At 38.5% G+C, this 26,840-nt stretch overlaps 1 protein-coding gene across 1 annotated transcript in view; it reads right to left on the bottom strand.

The window, feature by feature from the left end:
- Positions 1-26,840, bottom strand: part of LOC149284701 (regulator of G protein signaling 6-like) — an 80,607-nt gene that overhangs the window by 28,654 nt on the left and 25,113 nt on the right. Inside the window, exon 2 of the mRNA XM_089496403.1 lies at positions 12,073-12,172. Coding sequence (XP_089352529.1) covers positions 12,073-12,172 — 100 coding nt within the window. The remainder of the gene's footprint in view (positions 1-12,072; positions 12,173-26,840) is intronic.

The following is a 26,840-nucleotide window of genomic DNA, read 5'->3' as shown; positions in this document are numbered from 1 at the left end:
TTCCAGGTGCCCTTCTTGTTTGTTGCATGAGGTGAGAAAGGGTGTACCCGGTTCAGTCTTTGGAGAGGCTGCTTGCTCTGTGAAATGCCTCATAAGTGAGCTGAAACAGGTAGGTGAACGAGGGCAACTAGTGCCTGCTATCATAAACTATATATAATATATGAATATTATAATATAGTAATATAGCATAGGGGGCAACAGTGGCTTGCCTACAGGCTCCATTAGGTTTAAGGAAGGCCTGCAATATTGTTTCCAAAGCTGAAATTTCTTATTCAATGACCTGTTTAATAAATAAATTATTGCGAAGGGGCAAAATATTCTGTGAAAGAACCAAAATGTTAACAAACAGTAAAGTGTTACATGAAATAAACAATATTAAGCGCTTTAGTAGTTGTTGTGAGTTGATAACAGTGCAATGTGTTTATAAACGGAAAAAATCTGGCTGTGGGGATATGTATACATTGTATCACGCCTGGAGAAAACATGCTACAAGTGTGAAATATACATGTCCAAAGTGTGGGGGTTCAGACTGGGTCTGTGGGGTCACTTAGAAATGTCCTTGTTTGTCAAAGAAAACCACACTTTGTCCATTAAAATAACATGAAATGGGTTGGAAATCCAGCACAGATGGGGTTAATGCTATAAATGACTATTGTAATGGAATGTGTTCACAGGTGTGTTCTGTGTTCCAATGGCCCTTTTATCACTCTCATCACTCCTGTGGTCCAATGGCCTTTTTATCACTCTCATCACTCCTGTGGTCCAATGGCCCTTTTATCACTCATCACTCCTGTGGTCCAATGGCCCTTTATCACATATCACTCCTGTGTTCCAATGGCTCCTTAATCACTCCCATCACCCCTGTGTTCCCATGGCCCCTTTGTCGCCCCTGTGTTCCCATGGCCCCTTTGTCGCCCCTGTGTTCCCATGGTGTCGCTCCCATCACTCCTGTGTTCCAATGGCCCCTTTGTCGCTCCTGTGTTCCCATGGCCCCTTTGTCGCTCCCATCACTCCTGTGTTCCAATGGCCCCCTTGTCGCTCCCATCACTCTCATCACTCCTGTGTTCCAATGGGACGTTATTTTCACTAATTCAAGTTTAAGTTTAAAAGGCTAATAGTTAGAAACCATTATGGCGAAAGCTCAATTTTAGGCTTTGGGTTTATTGTGTGTGTGTGTATATATATATATATATATATATATATATAAATAACCCCTCGGCTACTGTTTTTATTCAGCTGCTATATTAATATTAAATATTGAGCATTGATAATGAAATCTATCATATACATTAAAGCACATCTAATGGCTGGAGTGTCCCTTTAAATATTTGATAAATTAAAATGCGCTTTACTTTGGTGAAGGTGGTTACCATGCACACATACTTCTCTCGTATTTTATATTCTAAATTACAAACGTTTGACAATAAAGATTTTATTCTCTTTTTTTTGCGACAGCCACTGATTCTACAATGAAGGCTCCATGCAACGAGATCCCACGAGGTTTAAAAAAAGCTTTCAAAAAGGATTTTCTTCTTTTTTCGGTTTGGCCGGGTCGCCTCCGGGGAATAGACACGTGAGTGCGTTTTATAAATATTATTGACCTTTTATTTATTACGTGCCAACATATGGGGCGGTTAACTTTGGGTCAACGCCTGCGAGCTTTATAACTCATTTCTGAATTAAAAGCAAATTTCACTTAATTGTTTAGGCTTTTTACAACCTGTTCTATTTTTATACACGCTTCCAAGACAATGTTATATGTAAAGATTTACTGACCCGGAATTCTAAGTTGCAGGCAAAAAATATTAAAAACAATATAAAGTGTTCTGTAGCATGAGGCTCGTGTGTATCATAGTACTCAATGTAGAATAAGAAGAGTGACTTACTATAGTGGGTATTATGGCTCGTGATCATATAGCACTTGGTAAAAAAAAAACAAAAAACAAAAAAAAAAACATTGTAACAAAGAATATAGAACACAGATAAATAATGCTGGGTGACCAAGAGATGTTGTCTTAAAGACCAGTGCCACATTCCACAATCTCAATGCTGACTTTACTACCAGTACTTGCAGCAAAGACAGCGGTGGTCAAGTTGGCTGTGATGGATCACGACCCAAGGAGCGGCACCGTAAGACCTCGGGCCCGGCTGCTGAGCCAGATTAGACTGAAAAGGATGGTTCGCCATCGTCCCACTCATCGGGAAGGGTGCACACCACGAAGAGGCTGGGGCTTATCTTATGGTAGGGCTAAGTAAGTTCACTGGGTTGCTGCTTCATAATGCACCAGTGAGTTATGAGGCTGTCGTGAATAGACATCAATGCGATTCCAGAGACTTTACGGCTTTGTTTCAGAATTCCAAATAGCCATCTCTGGCATCTGATAAAAATCTGCTCTGATGCTAACATACATGCATAGATAGATAAAACTTCCCCTGGAAGGTTTCTGGAGGTGCTATGAAATTGCGTTGTCACTTTACATGAGGGGAAATCTATAGCAGCAAATAGATAATGTCTTCAGAAGGTTGACAATCCACCCATAGATGCTTGTTAGGATGCAGAGCGTAAGCCAGGAAACCAGACGATGGATGTCTGCCCAATGAATCTCTCTCGAATACAGAACCTGCCTGCACATGCTGATAATCCAGAGGGATTTATTAATTCAATTCTCAGTAATGCATTTCCACAAACCCTGATTCTAGCCAGACCATGTAAAAGAGAAGTGTCCCACTTGGTCCATTTGAAATGCTGGAGGACATGGCTGAGGTCTTCTCAGTATATCCTTATCAGCAGGTCTGTTACTATCTATGCTTAAAAAATACAACCCGAGTATTTGAAAGGGCTACTGGGCTGTATCGGTGGTTTGCCTTGGAGACCCAATGCAGTTGGGACGCAATGCATTAAACCTCCCGAAAACGAATAGCCATTTTTAAGAAGGTTTGTTTACAGTATGTCTTTTCATTTTGACTTAAGTGCATACACTATTTAATTCTTGTTACTAGAAAAACCACATACAAGAATGTATTAAAATGAAAAATCAGGACTGTTAGGAGGGCATGAAAATGCGTCTTCAGCATATAGAGCTACATTTTACAAAAACAACCGTGAACCAGACCAGAAGGCTATTGTTCTGGTACATAGCTAAATATTGTAATATTATATCACAGGAAGCAGTGTCAGCATTTAACACGGACATTGATTTTTTGATTTTTTTTTAATCCATTATCTCTGGTAAAACTAAGGAACTGTATATTGACAATTGTCTTAAACTGATGATGATACATTTTCATATCAATTAAGAGACGTGTACTGTGTGTGTGTGGGAACCGTGTACTTAACAGGCTCACATCAATCGCCTATGTGCTGGGTCAGGCCTATGGTATGGATTGGCTCGCCAGTCCTGGGGAACTTCAGCTCTTCCTGAAATGGAATTTTCTGTGTAGAATATGCAGAATGCTCTCTCCTATCGTCGCACATCTATACTAGAATTTTTGCAACTGATATTGTCATCAACAACAAATCCTCTGATGGTGGATGATGCTGTTGTCATATACCGTTTAAAAATAAGCATAAGCCTGGAGGACTAAATACCTTGTAGCAATGAGGATGGTGTGTGCCAGCATGTCTACATGGAGCAGAAAGCTATTTAGGGCCTATTACAGCATATACCACCCAACAGTCCCCGTCTTCACAGGACAGTCTCTATGTTCATGCATTGTGCTGCTGCCCCGGGTAGTTGCCCTGCTGTCTTGCACTTGCAGGAAGGTGGGGATCGTGAGCCATTTGGGGACATTCTCTGATGTCTCCTGACCACCATCCTCACGATGACCTTATTCAAGTTCAGCAGACGCTGTATTTGGCCCCGCAGTCTAGCACACACGTTGAAATGTGTTCATCTGTGCCCTAGATTGCCTAGATCTTTGTTTTCTTCATAAAATGATTACCAAATCTGAGAGATCGGATCAGTGAAGTTTGTTACACTCGAGAGGTTTTATTCACTGGAGAAAGGTCAATCGGTTAAAAGTATAGATGTAAAAAAAAAATCAGCGGTGAGGAAGTAAGTTACGGCACAAACTCTCCTTGCTGGGTTGTGCCAATGTTTTGCCAATATGCAAAATTAAACATTTTAAGTTGCTTAATTCTTACATGACTTCCCAGAGAGAGAGAGAGATACAAAAAAGGGCATTTCACTAACTCTCAGGGTTGTCCAAGTGCCTGATAAAAAATCAGAAAATTATCACCTCTGCTATTCAGTAACAGGTTTGACCTGGAGTCTCCGGGTGAAGTGCTGCTTCTTGGAGTCTCTGGGTCACTTTTCCAGTCAGAGGAAGCGGCATTCTTACATGTGACTTTATTTACTCCTCTAACCCCCTGACCCCTTGAATGAATTACCTGGATTTTTTCACTCCTTGGAGGAACCTGGGCAATTTTGGAAATGAAAGTCATTTTTCTTCCTCAAAATAAAGCTCTTGTGGTTTATCTAGCTCACTAAAGCAACATTTGTACTCGCATGTTGGTATCTTTAGTTAAAAGCTGCTTAAGGTTTGTTTTTTGAGATTTGCTGTAGAATAGGTACTTCTGTTGCAATGATTAAAATGTTCCTAATTACGCATAGTCTTCGACAGATAAGGGATTATCACTACATCCACAATTTGCATATTCAGTGAGCACAGTTTTGCTTACAAGTGATGAAAGAAAGGGATAATAAGGACAGAATATTGCACATTAACATCTCTTAATTAACATCCATTAATTTGATATTATGTATCTTACTCTATGAAGTTCTTAAGGCCAATATCTCTATGTATCTGTAATGTATAGTCGGACACCCTGAAGGTCACAGTGATCATAGTGATAACCAATATGGCAAACGTTTTCCATAACCCGAGACGTAGTTCCAAATCTTCTCTTAGCATGGCCAGAAGGTACCCTGAAGAAGTGTCATTAATTGTTAAAACTATCCATCAACTTTGAACAGAGTTGGTGCTTCTGAGCTGATGCCAATGCCACAGCTTTCCCGGCCCAACCTCTTTTTATAAACTGATATAAATGATTTTTCTTTTTATTACTGCGTACATGCGTAAGTACAATACATAAATCTTATAAACAGCCACCGATAGGTCACAGATGCAAAGAGTTATTTAAAGCTTCTTTTGTATCTAGCACTTCCACCTCTGACGCTCCATCGCAGATGTGCATCGTCAAAGCACAAGAGTCGGCGTTGACGTGATGGAAGATGGCATGGGTTTCAGCGCCTTGCGCAAGGCGTGTGTATGGATCTGTTCCAGTGTGTTATTTTTATACTGCTCTTAGAATGACAGAGGGACCGAGTGTACATTTTGAAGACTATTTATACACTACGTGTTTTAACGCACCCCTTATGTCCTATTACCTTTATCTTGGTAGATAAAGCTGTCAAAGCAAGCTGCACTCAGATCACTTTTGTTTCATGCAACCCATGTGTTCTCCTGGGTATTCTGTGACACTAGGAAATCTTATGCTTGTAATTGCTAGTTTTCCTCTGGGTATCTGTCCACATCCTTCAAGGCATGGAAGTGGAAATGTGTAGAAAATAGGAAAGGAAAGGAAAAGAATATGGCACAAAGATGAAAATGAAAGAAGGTAGGGTTTTGGACCATGGCAGGTGTTTCATAGCAATTATACATAAGGGTATGGAAAGGTCCGGTCCTTAGTGGATATTTTTTTCAAAGCCACGTGCCTCACTCCAGGGCATTTCTGTTATGTATGGGTATCTGGGCATTTACGTTTTTCAAGAAAGTAACAAAGTCCAAGCAATGGACAGGATCGTGGTTAGAAATGCACTGGAAGGATGACCTCCAAGCCACGTGCAACGTAAGAAAACCCATGACAACTTGGCCATAGAGGCCCAATTCCAACGTATTCTTTGAGGCAACTCAGATTTTCCCCTTACTTTAATTTGGCTAATCTCAACTTGGCTCTTAGTAAATATTTAAGCAAAACGCGGTTGCCTTCACAGCATTAAGTCAACTAAGTGTTGGATTTGGGACAAATGAATGATCATCTTTAATGTAAAGGTCTCATTGGGAGCGGCTTCTGTTTAATTTTTATTAAACATTAGCAGAACTTAAGTTTTACTTGGTTCTCCAACAGGCAGCTGGTACCCTTGACTCCCATCTCCCAGACACTTGTATTTAGAATGATTAATTATCAGGGCACTCTTGCTCACTGCTTAGCAAATTAACTATTCTTATAGTGCCCTTGTAGCTGTTTCTAACCAGTCACTGACACAGATAGATGGGACTTTACGCCAAGCCAGTGAGGGCCAAACTTCTCGTAAGTCACACTAGGAAGCTGCCTAATGATCGGCTAATTAGAGGATCCATGATTTAATGGGGCATTGCTAAAATGAGTCCTGTGTCGCACATGATCTAACTGCAATGTATTTTTAATATTAATTTCTATTTTAACTTAGGAGAGGGGCTCTAAATCTGTGTATGGGGACCCCTGGGATGTCAAATATGTAATTTTCCTAAAGTATCATCTGGTATAAAAGTAAAGAAACCAAATACGGTATATTTCCAGATGATACATGCATATTTGGATATCTAAGAAGTTTTCCACAGGGAACAAAAAACATTTCCTAAAAATTTTTGGGGTGAATTGAAGATAACAGACAAGATCATCCAACACAAATTTCTAGTTGATTTTTTGTGACACCTATATATTTTAAATAGTAAATATCATGCATATATATACACTCCCAGGAGCTTATTTGCATACATGGTCAGTGCTGATTACTCGGTACTAAACAAAAGTGATTTCTCAAATGTCAGTAACGTCGTCATTGGAATTGCCTTATCCTCCCACAAGATAAAATCAGAGGAACAAACACAGCGCTTCCCTACAGCAATAGAATACATTTCACCGAGGAGCACAAAAGGGTGATAAATCAGCCAGGATAACAATCTTTTGATCTAGAGAAGGTAAACAAAAATAACAAAAAAATTGGAGGCGACAGTAGGCGATGAGGGTGATGTGATCCTAGAAGACATGGAGGGTATAGCCAATCTCGTTGGAAGCATCAGTGTTTATGAAATGTGAAGGAATAAAGGGAAAGGACTTTGGGTATAAATAACACATGGTATTGGTAAATAGCTGGTGTGGTGTAGTAAAAGTGGTGCTATAGTCAGTAATGGAATGTTTTTGCTAGCTTGGCTGTATACATTTATTATGTTGACATGCATAGCCTTTTTTCATATTTATGTATGAATGAAATATAGAAACAAAGAACTTGAGGATGGATCAGACCCATCCAGCCCATCTAGTCTGCCCGTTTTTCCTGATGTAAAGATGGAGACCTTGATCAGCCCTTGGTCTTATCTTTGATTCAGGAGCTGTATGCCAAACAAATGCATGTTAAATTCCCCTGTCTTGTTAACTGAATTCCGCAGTCAACTGGAATTGTTATGAATCAACCAGGAAGAGGACGTGTGTCTATACTGTCTCAACACACTGTGAAGAGGATGGCTCGAATGGCCAAGAATCTCTACCAGAAGTTAGTCTCAAATTACAATCCAATTTTACCTACATCACCACAAGTTTGGAAGGGCTTCAAGAAAAAAGCCTCTACTCCAACAATTTGGCACACAGAGCCATAAGGAAAATGACCATGCCCACGGTTAAATGTGGTGGTGACTCTTTAATGTTCTCTGCCAGAGGACCTTGTTGGGGTACATGGCATCTTTGCACCGTCTGTGCCTTCTCTTTCTGATACTATCTCAAGTATAAGTGAGGACTGTACATCTGATTTGAGATTATCTAGGTCAGAATATGAGTCTTGGGATATCAATAGTTGGTTGGGGTGGTCTGGCAGTCTACAATACTCGCACTTACTCGCCCTGTCAATGCTTTAGCCTGCGCTATGGTGAAGGGGTTAAATCACACATCAATGGCTTTAGAAGAAACGTTGCTAGATTTGAAAGGTACACAAGAAGCTGTTGCAGAATAGAGCAGCTATAGATTATTTTCTATTGAAACATAACCATGGTTGTGCATCCGGACGGGAAAATAGTGGTGAAGATGTAATACAAAGTCCTGCAGGAGTAACTAGTACTCCTGAATATATTATGTCCGGCGGTCAGCTTACTCACAAAAGGGGGGATTGTGGAAGAATACAGGATGACCTATGTCCCATATTCTGTTCTCCTGAACCGAATATTTCCACTAACTACTGATAACACCAGTTTGTTTGGATACTAAGCACAAGGTTTGTCTGGATACATAATCTTGACCTTCTTCGCTATTAGTTGTGTAAATATGTTTACTAATAAGGGCATAGAACTATTTTATGTATTATGTTTGGTTTAGGATAGGGCGTTATTTCCGGTATGATTTTATAAATATATCCATAATGCGTCACAATAAACAGGAATCTTATTATACAAACACTTTTGTTTGTGTGTGTGATTTCTCACTGGTCGATCAAGATACACATGGAACCCCAGGGTATAGAAGTACTCGGAAGTTCTCCGACACTATCGAATATCAACACATATTACATGAACACCTGACCGCCTCTGCCAGAAAGCTTTAAATGGACCATGGACGGATCTTCCAGCAGCACAACGATCCAAAGCATGCATCAAAATCAATACAAAGAAGCTTTACGACCCATAAAATCGAGGCCTTACAGTGGTCGTCCCAGTCCCCTGACGTGAACACCACAGAAAACCTGTGGGGTGAACGGAAGAGAAGCGTTCACCACCATCTACCTTGAAGTGTGAAGGATCTGGAGAGATTCTGTATGGAGGAATAGTCTCAGCTCCATCGCCATGTATTCTCCAACCTCATTATAGGAAAAGACTCAGAGCTGTTATCTCGGCAAAGGGAGGTAGCACAAATCATTGACTAAAGGGGTGCCAATAATTGTGCCACACATATATTTAACTTTATTTTTTTTGGATGAACGTGTCTTTGCAATTGTTTGATATCCATGAGAACCGAGTATTTTTGTCTTTTTTTTTTTTTTTTTTTTTTTTTAAGAAAGAAGAAAATGTTACACAATTTTTTTACGGCTGCCTTTACTCGTATTTACCAAAACTGGTAAATTAATATTTAGTTGAAGGCACTGTATGAATATAATCAATAGAGGATGTTTGTAATGTTTGTGCGGACTCAACTTATTAACATCGGTATTGGATAGACTGGGTGTTACAGGGGGAAAATATCTAAATCGTATTTTTCTTTCTTATAATGGAAAACGTTCAATTTTCTTCATTAAGAAAATAATCCTATGAAAACATTACATTCTTAAACATGTGGATTACCAGAAAGATATTGTAGTTAAGATATCCTTAAACAAACCTGTTTTAGATCACAGATGCCTGTCACGTACTGTACGCAGAAAGATCAGACTGGCTTCACGCTTGTTCGTGTGGGAATGTTCCCAATTAAGTGCTAATTGAGTTGCGAAATGTTGTATGGCAATTTATGGAGATTATAGCAGCACTAGTAGGAATGCATAAAATGCTAGCCTCTTGGGTTTGGCTATTAAAATCTGTATGATCCAGATAAGGTTGATAAGTAGATGTGTATATATTTGTCCAAAATGGGACGCCTATGTTTGGGAGGGTTGCAAGGGGAGGAGAGGGCCGGAAGTGGACGGGACATTAGGAAAACCTGGCTTGAGGGTTGTGGTAAAAGGCGCAGAGCGGTAGCACTGGCCCAAGAAGCGGGTGGGATTGGGACATGACCACCTGTCCGCCTTACTCGAATACCTACCTTCCAAGGAGGTTAAGTGGGATTCTGTTGAACCCCAGATCTCGGTGCACTCTGGGCCATCTGTATGGGAGCTTCTGTGCCATTGAGAATCTGAATGGAAGATATTTCCCTCACTCCAGATTTCACTCTTGGAGATTAAAACATAATGGCGTGCTTAGGACATATCACATGACCAGATTTCCACTGCGGCATTGGCGCTAATGTTTGAGACTTTAATCCCTTTAATTAATATACTTGAGACAATGCGAATGAGGAAGATGTTAAGCATCAGTCATGCTAATTATATCTCTGAGCACCCCTTGGCTCCTGAAAAAGATACTTTATGCAATTTGTAGATACTAGGAATTGACTTAATTCACTGTATTAACCTCTACCCCTTTCTGGTGGAAGGATGTCCCATTTATCTACCACCCTCTCTGCAAAATAAAAAAACATATATGGTTTATTTGCTATGGTAGATATGTTAGAGAGTCAAATTAATGGGTCTTGATGGAATGGCATTGTTACATAGTTACTATATCGTTACATAGTTGACATTTTATTATTATTCAAATCACATACATTGTTGCAGCCCTTAAAACGGATTCATAGACAAAATTTGTGCAAAACATACTGTCTAGGAGTTAAGATTTTTATACTTTTATATATATATATATTTGTTTTGAAAGATTTTTTGTTAACATGTCGTCATTAATACTTTAATGAAATTATCACCTTTTAAAAATATTTATGCCAGCTTTTTTATATATGGGTCTCGGAAAATATCAGTCGATGCTTTTTATTAATCTATGCCTTCTAATAACGGAATTCTCTAAATCATACCTATTTCTCAAATATATTTTTTTTATTATAAAAATAATTATTCTAACATCAAATTTAATAGCTTAAAAATCTAAAAAATTAGGTGGGGGGGCATCATTAACAGCATGTTTTAAACAGTATCCTTTATATACTATATATATATATATATTTTCCTGCTGAAATCCTTAGATTTTCTAAAATTTATTTATTTTAACAAAAATGTTTAGATAGGTTTATGGTCTTTAATGCTTTGCCACCATTAGCTTGTATTTGATTTTCTGTCCCCTTTAAGGAGACGTATTCATGCGCAGGCAGCATTTACATAGCAGAGCTACTGTAAATGGGTCAAAGCCACATTCCTGTAGCATAGGATTACGGAGATGCAATGTGGTTGAAACCATAGTTGCTGCAGAGGTGGGATGTGCGCCGTACCATAAAATTAGCATTAAAGAGGCCGAGACGCCTTCTTTTGTTCAATTTTTTCTACGGATGTACAATAAATGCGGAAGAACCAACTAAAATAAATAGAATGTTATTGTATCATCGTCTAGTTTAACACTCGATTATTTTGACATTCCGCAAGCAACACCACTGCTATTATCTGTTGGAACACGTCCCCGTGACAGCGTGTAGCTCAAGCAGAATTAATTGGGTAACAAAGAAGGCTGCAGTTTGGTGCCTCGGAAATCAGCATGTAAACTAGGCAGCCTGCGATACTCATTCCTGCTCATATTTTCCCCCAGTGCTATTTCGAGGAAGGTCTTTCCCAGCCGACAGGGTGCAAGCACAGCGATAGAATGTGAAGAATTAGCATTCACGCTTCATACGTATAAAAAAACACCTTGCAGGAGAAAAAAAGAACAAACTCCTCGGCTAAAATCAGATAGATTGCTGTTGTCTTAATTATGATATATTTTTTGAGAATATTAAAAATATAGATTAGCCCAATTAGTAAATGTACTTCAATAGCCAGGGCAAAATACATAAGTGGAAACAAGCAGGGCCAGCGCAACGTTACCGGCAGCCACGGAGGCTGCCTGGAGGGGGGCACCACAACCAGGTCCTCTCCAATGCTATTAAGTGCCTAGGGAGATGGAAACCCTTGGGTAAGCCACTAACAGTCTTGGAGTCAAAGAAAACCTTGCCTACCTCAAAACCTTTGCCTATGACATCATATCCCAGCACCCTGTGCCCATGGAGGCCTGTACCAAGCCTCCAACGAGCAATTCGGCAATCTGGGGAGAAGAGATGTCTCCAGTAACTGTCCCATTGGGCAATGGCACAACAGGGGGTCCTGATCTGTCCCCTGGTTTTAGGCCAGACTACGTCGCTGGGTATTCCCAAAGTTACCCCGGGGAGTAACTGATTTGTAGCCAGTAAGCTTTCATAGCAATCTTTGATCCTTTGATGTCTGCTCTTCCAATCATTGTGAAGCAGAATTACATTTTTGTTGATGGCTGATTATATATATATATATATATATATATATATATAATATATTTTCATGTTACCTGTTACTACGCTGGGGATTTTAGACAGGAAGCTTTTTACAGTTCGGATAGGCACCCCTCCAGCTTTATCATCTTGCATCCGTGTGATGATATCTTCAATCTAGAAAGAAGAATACATATGAGTTTATTCTTTTGAAATCTTTAACATTATTATTAATACCAGAGCTAAAATAATATAAATAAACCTTGTTGTTCCTTCCTTTTCTGTGTCTATACCAAATAACCTGCCACTTTTCGTGATTCCAACAGTTCTGTTTATTTATTTTTTTTACCAGTGCATCTTGATATCCCAAACAGGGGGTTACCATACCTACAAAACTACTTAGTTTCTACCGGAAATATGTGTTACTAATAATCCTAGTTACCGTTCAAGAATAAAGTATTTGGGAAAAGCATGTTGTGGACTGTGCCTTTTAACAATTTTCGTGGAATCATCCCAAAGAAGACAATGTTCTGAAGCCAGAACATGGAAATCGATAAGACCTAACAATTTTATTAAAACACTAAATCTTAACTTTTGCCAACCGAGCCATTTCAATAACAACAAGTGACGACCACTCAGCCATTTTATTTGTCTACTGTTTGTTAAAATAAATAAATTAGTTATGACTCTTTATGGCAATATATAGACATAAAGTGTGATTATATATATATATATATATATATATATATATATATATATATATATATATATATATATATATATATATATATATACATATTCTGAATATCTGATAACATGCTCATGTATATGTACAGGGATTTCTGTACATGAATGTAAAGGAGACACTGATTAGATTAATTGCATTAAAAAACCAGACTACTACATGCCTTTATAGAAAAAAGAGCAGGTGGCTTAGCTTAAGAAAAAAATAGCTTTTTTTTTTTTTGTCATTTAAAATTAATTTCAGTGTGTACAGGCAGCACTATCGGGAGATGAAGTGCACCAGTTCACAGCTAAAGACGGAATATATAATTCATCAGACCACATGCTGTGGCTTTGAAATTAGGGTCAAAATAACTATCCAAAACCTAGACATCTGGCAGCTATGTTGTGAGCAAATGTATTTTAGAATTTGGAGAAAAATAGGAAGATGAGAAGGCTATTAAGACATTAAAACAAATAGAAGTAAAAATATCTAATGATAAAAAAAATATATAAATATTTCCCCGTTTAATAAATTATTACAGGACTAGCATAAGATTGGGATGGAATTCCGTGAATGGAAACAGAACCTAAAAACCTTATATATAATATAGCACTACTTATATAGTGTTGATATACATTTATTAAATATTTTTTTTAGCCAAATCTGGTAAATAGACTTATTTCAAAGTGTCATTTTTACCTAATTAACTTTTTTCCATTGCCAACATAGTACTATTTTGGGGTTTTTACATTACATGAACTTATACTGTCAATAACCAGAATAACATCACTGACCAACCAGGCCCTCCCTTGAACATTACATAAATTAATATAAAGTAGAACGTTTTTTCAAGATGCTCACCCATCAGTGACCCAATCTACCCCTCGTTTATCCCTGATGCCCCTCTTTTCCAGGAGCTCAGAATGTTTGCTGGGTAAGCGTGTATTGCAGTGTTCTACAGCCCTAAATGTCATGATGGATACCAGCCGCAATGATAAGTTTAATCCAAGGCCATTCTTTTTATTTGAGTATAATTCTCACGCTTTTCTAAATGCCCTAGAATGGGATAAACTGTTTATGAGATTGTACAGTAACATCTTTATTACGGGATACATTAATATATATCGGCTGTCTTTGCATAGAATGGGCAAAGAATATGGAACATTTTAATACAATTCAGTAGCTCACCAGAAAGAACTTGTTTTTCTTTCTTCAACTATTAATTTGGAATACAAAATTCTTTTAAAACGAGCCTCAACAAGACAGTGACTGCAAATAATATAAATATATACATACATACATACAACCTAAAAAGACAGACTGCAACGTGATCCTTTGACTGTTGGCTATTAATCATTTTCAAATTGTATTCATGGATGGCTGAAATTAATTTTGCTAAATCTTGATGCCGACACTTTCTTTCTACAATTTGTAAGATCCACAGAGACATAGATGAGATGTAATTAGCTTCACATTTCATACGGCATGCAACTGATCTGATTACTGAAAGCACCTCGATGTTGAGAAAATTAAGAATCCAAATTAAGGACTTTTTTGGTGGGGGGGGGCTAAACGTAACTTCTGCAATTGAATTTGCCACTTCATTATACCTATTCAAGTCGTTTTTTAAATTGAATTGGAGTTCACAACTAACTAGGTTTTAAACACATTGGTTCTTGAGGGGAGCCTGTTCAGAAATGTGTAGAATAATACACACTATTAATGTCCTTAACATTAAGATGCCCACTCCTAAGGGTATACTCCAGCCATCATATGCACTTTAATGCATATAATAGCTGAGGGGTCCCTTTAAATTTGTGGTGTACCCCTTGAAAATTCATGGGGGGGATTCTGAATGTATTTTTTTTTGTTTCACTTTGTACAAGGCCACTTGGCGTGAATTGCCACCTGGTGCAGAACATGTCAATTGATGAGACTTTTGTCAGGGAAAACTGGTGGGACATAAGAATGACCTCCTCGCCAATGTACACAAGTAAGGGGAGATGTTTTTAAACCCCCTTACCCCACTGTACATACCTATGAAAGGACTTAGCTCCCATCGGCTCTTTGGGGTTCACACCGATATTTAGGTAAATATAGGCATGGTCTTTGGGTTGAGTTAGTAAGCTACCATGCACCATGGAGGCTAGTCCTACTAAACTGCTGTCTCTTTTTATTGCTGGGAGAATGTATCACTCAGCATTTAACAAGAATGTTTATTCTATCCAATTCTTTATAATACATAATATTTTATAGAAAAAACATTTTGACGATATCTATGGGAATATCTGCCCAAAGCTTGAAATATTATACGCAATGATGCCTATATGAAATATTTAATTTGCTGAAGGTGCTGTAAATCAGATGGAATTTAAAAAAAAAAAGACTTAAACTACTGCAGGAATGCCAAGAATAAATAAGTTATCTCTGGCTTGTATCGTAACAGTCTGAATACCTCTTCCTCTGAATTACGTGAGAAGATATTCCTGGTTGGCTTGTAAATCAGAAGAGGTGATAAAAGAGGAAGGAGGGGGCAGATCTGGATAACCTAACATTGAGTCACTGATTGCGCAAGCAGAAAGCCCTTTCCATGCTATAAACATCGGCAGATGCAGATGTTTCCATGGTAACGGCAAAGACGGCTTTTTTTTTTAATGACAATAGGCGCACCCTTGGCAAAAACAGCCAGGGCCCATTTTAACTAAGCCAGGGGCAAGCAGTATAACAAAAAGGGACCAATAGGTGTTTTTTTTTTAGTTTTTTTATTACAGGACAAAGAATGGGAAACCACGGCAGTCACAGATTAACCTTACGGTCATTAGTTATATTTAACCCTTTAAATGGAAGATGTGTGTTTTTAACAATTCATATAATAGAACGTGAGAGAATAATATGAACAGGTGTGAGAGTACAGCAGGTGTTGCCCTCCTGATGGCAGCCTTGTGATTAACCATTTGTTGCCAAACATCAAGCAAAAAAAAGATGGTAGAATATATATTTCCATTACTTCCTGTTTGGCTGCTCCTATGAGCTTCTACAACTGGTACAGGAAATGTCAAATGTTCGCTGTGCCAAAAAGCCATCGAGCTTCGAGCAGATGGGTCAAAATAGATTACTGCGAATATCTTGGAAACGTGTCATAAACTACTACAAAGAGTTAGCAAAACATGTAGGGGTTTCCTTGTCATTCATTCATGCTTGACTGCTGAACAATATTGGGGTTAATTAGGCATGTTCTGTAATACTCTTGCTCATGTAACATAATCATTTTACTCACAGGCAATTCGTTAACTAGTCCTCTTACTACTACTCTACAAATATTCAGTAATGATCCTTACGGAAAGCACCGTTACAGAACAGTTTTCCATTACAAAGCACAGGTATCCGTTCCAGCTATCGATACAATGTTTCAGACAATCCGATATATTATAGGATTTTCTCTCCTTTATTAGTGGAAAAAACTGTAAATTGCTGGTAGGATTCACGTCACTAGTAACCCTTTGTAGTACTGGTAAATACATTAGGATTATGTTAGTAATAAATGCTTATTATCTGCGTTCAGCACCATGGACAGCGGACGCATGGTCTGACTTGCTTAATTAAAAGTACACTCCAGCCATCATATGCATTTTAATTTGTCTCAATTTCTATTGTCATCCTTGCAAATACCCACGGCGGGGGGGGGGGGGGCTGATTCAGCAAAATCCACCACATGCACTTATTTGCCCCTTTGCCTACCTCCCAGCTATTTTCTATCCAGGAGATGTGTTCAGTCTAACATATCCCCTTTCACATGATATACTTACTGACAATCAGAATGCTACAAGCAAGGGTCTACTGAGACCCCCCATGCGAATGCAATCGGTGTCAAAAAATGGTCAGACCACTGAACCGGAGGGAGGCTGCAGATCTGTGGATGCAGCTTCTCCCTAAATATATATATATATATATATATCTCTCTTTAAGGAATGTATATTGAAGTAATCATAAAGGTTTAATCTACGTTTAAGTAGATGTTACACAATATGTAGAACTAAGTTTGTTCTCATATTAAACAACTATTCTTCATTCAGATGCTATCAGATTAATTGAAATCACATCGAGCGCCGGTGAATGATTTACTCCTAGAATACGAGGTTCATCTTTGCTTAGTTAACGTTACAGGCAGAGAAGCATTCAGCCTTTGTAAAATATATCCGTTTTACGGGGAGTGGTGGCCAGACATCAGTCTCTTGGGTTCGTTCCATATGAACAGACAGGGTGTCAGAGCGCAGACCTGAATCTAGAACGATATATTTCATTTGACATCAAATGTCTTGCCCATCTTGGTGAAAATAAATAGCGGTGTCTTAGCACTCGATGTGAAAGATCTGGATGGTTTAGCCAAAATCCTTTTACTCTGTGAAGAACAGGAAGGTAAACACCGTATGTATTTACATAGCAGACAGACTTAATTGCAGCAAGAATGTAGAACAAAGATATATGGAACATAGAGGTTTACCTGTAAATTACGTGTTTGCATTGAAATAGCCTGGTAACCACAGACAAAATGTATAACAGCAAAGGGGTTGATGGCGGAAGAGAATAAACCATCAGCGAATACCGAAGAAGCATCAGCTTTCAAAACCCAACTCCATTATGAAACCCACTGAGAAAAATACACCTCCCGCGTCGGGAACCTGCTGATTTCTATTTGATGACACACAATAGTCTCAGCTGAGCAAACACTTGATACTGCTCCAGTTTTTTTTTTGTCATCATCAAAAGGCCTGTTGAATATCACTGCAACGTTATGCCCTAAACTGCTACTTAAATTTAATTTCAAAGCCTCGCTACAAGTCGCGGGCCAGCTGGGAGATGTTCAAGATAATGGATATCAAATCAGAAAAGGCATTTACGGGTTGTGTTTTTCGCATAAGCGATGCGCAATTTTAACACGCTATGCCGATGATAGGAGATTTCAGTTTGCGTGTTTAGAGTGTTTGCCATTCATATTCTAATTCCGCGGTAGCGAGTTGCTTCACAGCTCGAAATGCTTTGTATTGGTTAAGAAAAACATACCAGGCACAATTTCGAATATATATATATATATCTATATCTATATCTATATCTATATCTATATCTCTATATATCTATCTATCTAGTTAGATGGATGAAGTCTTGCGCGCTATTCCAATAATTGGGTGTGTTTGTGCTTGAATCTGACATTCCGATTGTGTGGCATCCGGCTGTTTAATGCAATCCATTTAGAAATGGTTTAAAGTTCCATTAACCTTATGAGAGCTTAAAAAAACGCATATCGGGGACAATTTGTAATGGGTGTATGTTGTGGTAGATTGTGACCACATGCTGGTGAGATATGGTTGGGAGCAGGTGGTGCAAGTAAGATAAGCACTATTTGTGTTAGGGGAAAACGAATAGGATTAGTGGTCTGAGGTGTGCCATGACCGACGTACCAGGTAGGCCTATAGAGGGCCACCCCATTAAATAGAAAAAAAGAAAGGATAGAGGAGAAAAGAGGAAATGAATAATGGAATAATTACCGTTGCCCCGGTCACGTGTCCATTCCCTGGTAGGCTTTTGCGTGCTCCATTTGGATCCAGGTTGATAGCTTCTTCTCTGAGTATGTAGATTTGTGAACGGGTCTGTGATGTTGTAAAGCAGGTTTAACCCCTTCAGTACCGGGACGTACCTGGTACTTCCTGGTTAACAGTCACCGGTAGACCGGGACGTACCAGGTACGTCTCCTCCAAAAAACGCCCCCACATCACCACAATCGCGGTGATCGTGGGGGCGCTGCTGCTGCTGTCTGCCCAGGAGTCCTGGGCAGACAGCACAGCCTGTCTAAGCCCGCCCCCAAGCCTACGATCACTCCCACGGAGTGATTCTCTAGGCAGAAACTGCGATTGCAGAAAAATCTGCAATCGCGGTTTCAGCTGCCACAGGCAGCTTCAGGGAAGAGGGGGGGTATTGAATGGGTCCCCACACAAGTGTGGGGACCTGATCCAACACCCCCCTGCTGCCTGATCGCTCCATGAGAGCGTCAGTGCAGCGTTAACCCCTTCAATGCCGTGATCGCGGCATTGAAGGGGTTATTTCCCGTTTTTTAGGGGGTTCTGCTGCTGGTGGTCTGCCTGGAAGCCCAGGCAGACCAACAGCAAAAACGAGCCCCCAGAAGTCCTCTGATCAGTCCTGTAGGCCATCATTATGGCAGCCCACGGATGACCCTGCTCTACAGAGAGGGGTCATCTAGGGTAATTATGAAAAAACACAAATTATTAATAAATGAAAAAATCATAATTACCTGATCACTTGTCGGTGACATTTTAAGTCGCTGATTATTGATCGGTCTCCCTGATTGATGTCAGCGGCCTAAACCTGTCACTTACAAGTAATCTGATAAAAAAAAAAAATATATTTAAAAAAATTTAAATGCACATGTTCCAGTTTTGCCCTCATAGCTTCCTAAAAAAATACATGAACCATGCATGTGAGGCCTTGTTGGAACCGGGGGGTGTTGGTGAACAAAATGTGGTGTTTTTTTTCCCAGTGTTACACATATGCTGTGCAAGAAATAAATTGCAACATTGAAATGTATGCGTTAAAAACGCAATAAAATAGTTTCCCTGTGAAGTTTGGCAGACATCAGTGAAGAAATGGCTGGCTGAAAACTGTCAAAACTACCCTAGTTGAACACCTTGACTTGTCTACTGTTCATAAGTATATACTTTTATGGGGTAATTTACATCAGGGGGCTTCCAAAATGTCCCAAATGGGATATGGGCCCAGGAAACCAATTTCTGAAAATTCCAAATGTGAAAACGAAAATGCGCATGTTCCAGTTTTGCCCTCATAGCTTCCTCAAAAAATGCATGAACCATGCATGCGAGGCCTTGTTGGAACCGGGGGATGTTGGTGAACACAATTTGGTGTTTTGTTCTGCAGTTGCACATATTCTATACAAAATATAATATAAAATCTAAAGCAACATTGCAACATATGCAAAGAAAACCCCAAAAATATAAAAATACCTCAAAATTTGGCAGCAATTGGCGATAAAATCCCTGTTTGAAAAGTGTCAAAATGACCCTAGTTGTACACCTTGACTTATCTACTGTTCATAAACATATAATTTTGGGGGGGTAATCGGTATCTGTGACAACTATTGCAGTTATTAGACTACCATGCCAAATTTGAAAAAAATTACATTTCAAAAACGTGATGCATGCCTTGCAATATTTGCCCTATACTGGTCAAAATAGATAAAAATCCTGGCCATGTTGGGTGGTTTCCAAATCAGGACAACTTAATGAATATATTTGGGATAATTTTTTCCCATTGGTTCAATGTGTGTACAATTTGTATGTATACAAAACTGTAAAAAAATGCGTTTTTTAATTTTTTCCCCACTTTTTCCAGTTTATTTCAAACAAAACAATGTACTACCCAGCTTAATATGGTCCTACTTGTGCTGAAAAAAACAATATATGATTTGTGTGGGTGCACCAATTGATAAGAGAGAAATTACAGATGAAGAAAGACATGGCAAAACAAACGGCTCCGGTCCTTTAGCGACACCTTAGTATCAAAATCCCGGTCCTGAAGGGGTTAAGGGCTGCTCTCTTGCCTAAAGAGAGGTCCTGAAGAAGCTGGGGAGAATGACCCTCTCAAAGGGCTTTATTCACTAAAAGTAGCGTTATCAGGATTGCTGGTGTTTTAACTCCCACTCCAACAAGGGCTCCAGCTGTAAGTGCTGTACTATGCTTATATAATTCAATGATTAAAGCGACTTTAAAGAAATCTCACTGGTTTAACTACATATTATACAGACCCAGCCAAGCACTAGATCAATGGGGTTGACTCCAACTTTTTTTTTTTTGCAGCCTCTTCCTTTAGTGAATAAACCCCAATGGTCAAATCTTGTCTGGATTTCACCAGGATTGAAGCAATTCAGTTTTACAATATGACAGGGCAATCTGGAGAATCCACATAAGAGGCAGATATCCCTTAACAGGTGGTAACAAAAGTATAACTTTTTCATTCGATCTATATAAAAATCCTTTCTAACACAAAGTACTGTCTTTTATGCTCTATAAACACAGGTTCCTGCTCACCATTGTTTGACTAAAATATTATTACAAAGTGTGATCAATGCAGTCTTAATTATGATGGAATGTGTTGTGAATATAATTATGCATATAATGCTATATTCCTTGTCACGTAGAATACATTGTAATTTGTGAACCAGGCAGATAGGAAAATGTGCCTTGTGATCTAAGCTCAGTCGACTGGTTTCACTGCAGGAGGCAGATGACAATTCAACACAGTCATCATCCATTGTAAGGTGTAATTACTTGACAACAGAAACCAAATGATCTCAAAGTTATTTTGACGTATAGGGAGATAAAAGTTTATAAGGCTATTATGCTCCATCTACGCAGAAATATTTTTTCAGAAATTATAGGAGCTACAGGGGAATATTTGTGAATGAGTTCATAAAATTCTTTCAGCATGCCTTGTGTCTTGCACGATTATTTCCGTCTGAGTTATAACGGTTTGAAGTCTGACCTCCTATAGCTAACACACATCAAGTTATCATGGCCCACCTTAGTGTAGTGTGGAAGTATGGGGTGGAGGTGGAAGGGCATATTTCATACTTCATTTGTGGAATGTAGAGTAGAGTTTGTTCTATCATGCTTGTTAACATAGGAGTCAGATGGTTCTTATCTGCCGTCAAGTTTCTATTAAAATCTGAGGTAGTAGACGTTTCCAGTAGAGTTGATCACAACTACTGATATAAACAAGAATCATGTCAGACCCTAGTTATAGAACAGAACTACACATTTCTCAAGGTAGCTTTTCTGGGAAATGTTGCATTAGACACCCTCATTGGCCTCATATCATCACGCACTGACTATGAAACCCTGTCCGTGTGACATGTGTAAAGCAAGGTTTCCAAAGGATTTAACATTTTAGATAACTTAAATGAAATCTCTTTACCCCGGAACAATGGTAGCATTCTGTAAAGGTCTCTTTGATATTTCTGATGCACCTAGTGTGGCTGTTGTCTTGTCTGTTCCTTATGGACAAATACTCTCCTGAGTATACTTACCTGAGTATTTAACCAATATCCAGACTGATGTTCCACTGGCATGATCTGTAGATTTTTGTCACGCATGGCCAAAGCGCGAGCGACATTATTTTAAGTCGCATCCTCATGCTTGATATTGATGCGCTGAATAGTTGATTTAGTTCTAAACAGACCATAGATTAGATGTCCCTGCCTGGGTTTCTCACACAACAACCTGTGGTAAGGATTCTGTGAAAACATTCACTGCTTAATGGACAATCATGCCTGGTGTAGAGGGGACTAAGGGGTTCAGGGATACAAAGACAGCATTTTGTGCCAATCTTAACACATGCACCTCCTCTGAGCTATTACTAATCCTTGGCCAAAGGAGAAAGGATAAAAAAAAACAAACTTGGACCCGTTTTCTTATTCCACCATGAAAATGGGAACGAGAAGCGGATTAATTTTAAAGCTTTCATGCTGCTGGATGTGATTTCAACCGGTTGCATTAGGTAAGGGACCAGGATTGATTTAAGTAAAAAGCCGTAGACGTTCTGCCAAAACCTGGAAGATCTTATTCAGTCGGCTTAGTGGATAGCCCAGGGAAATTGACCGTTTATGGTGACGCATAAAACTAGTAATAGTTATGCCAAGTTACTTAAAATAAGAGGTGCAGCTGAAAGCAAATTTAATCTGCAGGAATTTAACAGCGTGCAGACGTTAATATTGAAAGCTTCTTACTTATAATAAGTCACATTGAAAACTGAGCACAAGCCAAAAACCCTCAATTTCTTTAATGAGCTTTGAGAGAGGTTAATGGTTAGAATACCATTAGAATAACATCATCAACATACCGGGCCAAAAAGTATTATTCATTCTATACTCCTTTAAGAAATGTTCTGGTTTTTTTTTTACTGCAGATAAAAATCTTTTGTTTGCTCGTAGAGAAACATCCAATTAATAATCCTATCACAAACCAATATTTTTTTTGTGCTCTGCTGTAATTATATATGTTGCGCTAAGTAACAGACTAGGTTTGTTTGTGATGAAACATTTGGTTAGGGTAAATAGAGAGGGTGAAGCATTTAATTATTTACTTACATCAAAATGTGTTAAGGCATGCAAGGGCGAAGCAAATTATTAAAATTAAAATCCATGTAAAGATGGTGTCTCTACATCCGGTAGATGGGTTTGTCTCATCCTGCTTCAAGATAAGAAGGTCCATTAGAGGGTGCACTCATAGGGAAGGCTCTGCCTATTTGGAAATTCATGCCCCATCTTTGTTTTTGGTAGTAAGACTAGTAGGACAAAAATAGAATGCCATGGTTCTAGAATATAGAGCATAATGTGGTCATAATTTGATGTAAGGACTGGTTCCACCTACTACTGAGTCTTAACACTTTGTAACTAAACGCAGCATCAGAATCGTCAACCCTGGTATTGTTAAATGCCTAATAATTTAATCAAATATGATATATTCATCTGCAGACTAAAAGTACATGTTTTCCACAGGAAAATAGAATTTCTGGAATCTTTTTTGGCCCTTAAAGAACAATTGCGCAATCCTGGTAGAATACATAATCACATGTTTTACTTACTATGTGAGTGCAGAAACCTATTTTAAGTAAACAAATTAATTTAAAATGTACAAATAGTTTTCTTCTTTAGCTAATCTACTTTTAGACCTATTTATTCCATATACTTTAAATGGAAAGCTTGTTTTAAGAATATTAAGACAATCTCTATTTCATCATTATTATTGCTCTTTCTAGCAAAACAGTATGTTGCAGTTGACAAACATAATCATCGGATTACTGCCTGTCTGCTTTTTCTGCCCACGCATAAGATTCTTGTTAAAATAAAACACTCAAAGTAAAATTAGAGCCTGTAATTTCATGAAAAGGAACACAACTGGACTTGCGTGCTTCAGAGTATACAAACAATTTGGAGTTCCTGTATGTATAGCAATGAAAGATCTGTAAAACAATATATTGCTGATGGGGTCCCCTCCTCCCTTACTTATTGTCTCTAATGCATCAAACGTCAAATGCATTCCAATCTAAAGGCGTACGTTGCTATATAAGCTTGTAAACCAGAGACCTTAATCTTCTACTATCTCAAGAACAATAGCAGAGGATATTTACAATGGCAAACTCATAAATTGTCAAGATAGTTAACACTTGTGTGCTGTCTTAAGCTTCTATGTTGTAGCTGGCAGGGAAGATGCTGGAGGTGCCAGGTAGTGAATGGAGACTACCTCCACATAAGGTGGTCTTGCTATTAGATGAGGTAGATAACCATCAACAAAGAATGGCCTTGGTTGACTCTCCATGGGCCACCCTTAGTCGCTGGGATCGACTATTACTTTGTCTATCGAGGTGGGGATCCTATTTTCTAATGACCCGTGCACGTTTGTGCAAATATACTCTGATTACCTTTATTAGGTTTGTTATCTCATGTTGCTACACGGTAATTGTACTATATATAACACACTTCAGATGCTTATCCTCTTATTTTAAATCTTTTACAGTGGTTTCTTTTGTAAGTACGGCACCCTTTTGTGTGATATACCTTCAACTCAATGGCCATGGTGCCTATTAGAAAATCTTTTAGTTAAAATAATAAAAAAAATCTTATCAGAAACAGAAAAGACAATAAAAGCACACAGACACTCAGAGGTACAATAAATAGCAACTGGAGTTCAGCAACAAAGTTTGGATTAACCTTTTATAATAGCACAACCTGGAGGAATCTGGCTCATGCCTTTCATCGCATCCATCCTAATCAAACGCCTGTGATAGCGTCCGATGTGGTAAAACACATTATGTGGCTTCTTTTCTGCTATGGATAATTTCAGCCAATAATCCTCATGTGTCTAACATCTTTCATGTTTCTTGTGACATTGCCTACATCCCGAGTCGCATTCTTTATCGACTTGTGATGGATCTTGACTCCCCCCCCCCCCCCCCCCCCACCGGGGACCTAGAGGTTCAATAAAAAGTTGGAACAAACTTTTTCTTATGGATATGTTAGACCTTGTAGGACCTATTTGTATCATGCCACCACTTCCCAACCTAACTAGGACTAGATATATAGAAACTAGAATGACATAATAATCTATTAATGCCAAAATGTATTTGTAAGAAACTCTGCCAATATATGGTGCTTATTTTGTATGTCTTCAGAACCACCTCTAATTAATAGAACTTTGCAGGATTTTATTCTTAAACATACAGCGAACAGAAGCTGTCCAGATGAAACATGAATCAACACACCAGGGTAAATCCTATTTGTTCAGCTCAGGTTACAGAATGGGTTAACCAAAAATACATTTTAATGCTTACAATAATGCAGCAGACCAAAAAGCCAAATAAGAGCCCTTAAAACCGTATTTTGGCTGTCAAATAGCTGCTTAAGGAGTGTTGGTTAAGATTCCAGCTTCAGCCTGTAAGAAAATTGAATGTCGGGCACACAGAAAAATGATGAATAGTTCCCAACAGATGATCACAAGCTGGGGTATGTCACCCAACCGAGCAGAAGTACTAGAAAAAGTGACAAAGATTTCCACTAAAGTTCAATATAGAGCAGAAAGCCAAGAATTCACTGGCTGTTACAATGAAGCATGATGATGGATCATCTGAACGCTTGCCTTGTGCATTCCACTGAGAACGTTGTAATAGAAATTTTACCTTAATGTCAGAAAGCTCAAAAATATTTTACAAGCTAACATATGTTTTCCTAACTAATTTTCCTAACAGACCTCCTTTGCAGCTCCCACGTTGCTACATCGAAACCATGAGAAAGATGGCGTCATGGCTCACAAAATCCATTTAATCAATGAATATGGCATATTTGTATTCTATATGAAGGAAGCTTTTAATATTACCAAAAAAAAAACCTGAAGAAAAGTTATTTGTTTGGAATTTGTGTCAATCGACTTCTATAAACACGAATCACACGCATCTAGCCCAATGGCCGCCCCAATAAAAGGGGCCCCCAAAGAGAATGGCATATGTCAAGGTAATTGGATCTTTCCCAAAAGTGGGTCTGTCGTAAAGGGGAATTGTTAAGATGTCAAAGAGGAATATTCATTTCTTTTCTAATGGGAAAACTGGGTTTTATCCCAAGTGTGAGACTTGGCCTCGTTGTAAAGTCATAATTATCTTAACATTTACATAATTAAAAAAAAAAGTATGCAAAATTTAGAAGTGTTTGAAGTCTAAGATCTTTCATTAATTTTCCTGGTGTACCTTAACTTATAAAAGCAATGAACAAAGACACATTGCTAGCCTTGAATTAAGATATTTTCATCAATCTGACAATTCTTTTATTTTTCTTCTTTGCTTCATTAAGGCAATTTAAATAAAATGCTTAGACACTTGTCAGTAATTCAACGTCATCTGTCATAAGACCTTAGGAGTTCTAAAATATTGAATATGTCGCCAGCTTTCATATTATCCCCAATATATATATATTTTTTTTAATATTTTCCCAGAATTATTACAGGTTTATCTTGGGCGTTGAATCCAGCCCAATGGCTCTACTTACTGCACTCTGGGTTAGAATTAAAGAATTTTGATAAAATCTTAGATTTTTATGAGGTCCTTAGGCAAACCTGTTACTTGGACCCCTTTCATACCATACCTCCAAACTCCTAACCTTGGTGAATCGGGATGATGGGGGACGAAGCTTGGGAGGTAGAATGTCGCTCAAACTGGTAGCGCTGTCTGTCACAAAGACCGGGACAGAGGTAGCGCTCAACGGGACAGCAGAATAGAGTGGAAGGCATGACTACATTTTCCAATGTGAATATTTGCATTTTTAAATAAAATTGATATTACAATACATTTTGGGAAGATGGGCCCCCCATGTTTTACAGTTGAGCTATACTGGATATATATTTAGGCTAATATAGTTTACATAAAATGTGTAAGTTTAGTTTTTATTAAGTTGATTTCTTTAAGCATCGCCATTGTGATTTTAATACATCCAAGATAGATACATATGAGTGTGGTACAAAGAATAGTGGGAGAACTGTTTAACAGATT

The sequence above is a fragment of the Sceloporus occidentalis genome, unplaced genomic scaffold (genome assembly GCF_023333645.1).
Source record: "Sceloporus occidentalis isolate IW3139 unplaced genomic scaffold, rSceOcc1.0.p SCAF_89, whole genome shotgun sequence".
NCBI classification, from domain to species: Eukaryota; Metazoa; Chordata; class Lepidosauria; order Squamata; family Phrynosomatidae; genus Sceloporus; species Sceloporus occidentalis.
Note: the sequence above shows the minus strand (reverse complement) of the source record. Positions and strands in the feature narration are given on the sequence as shown.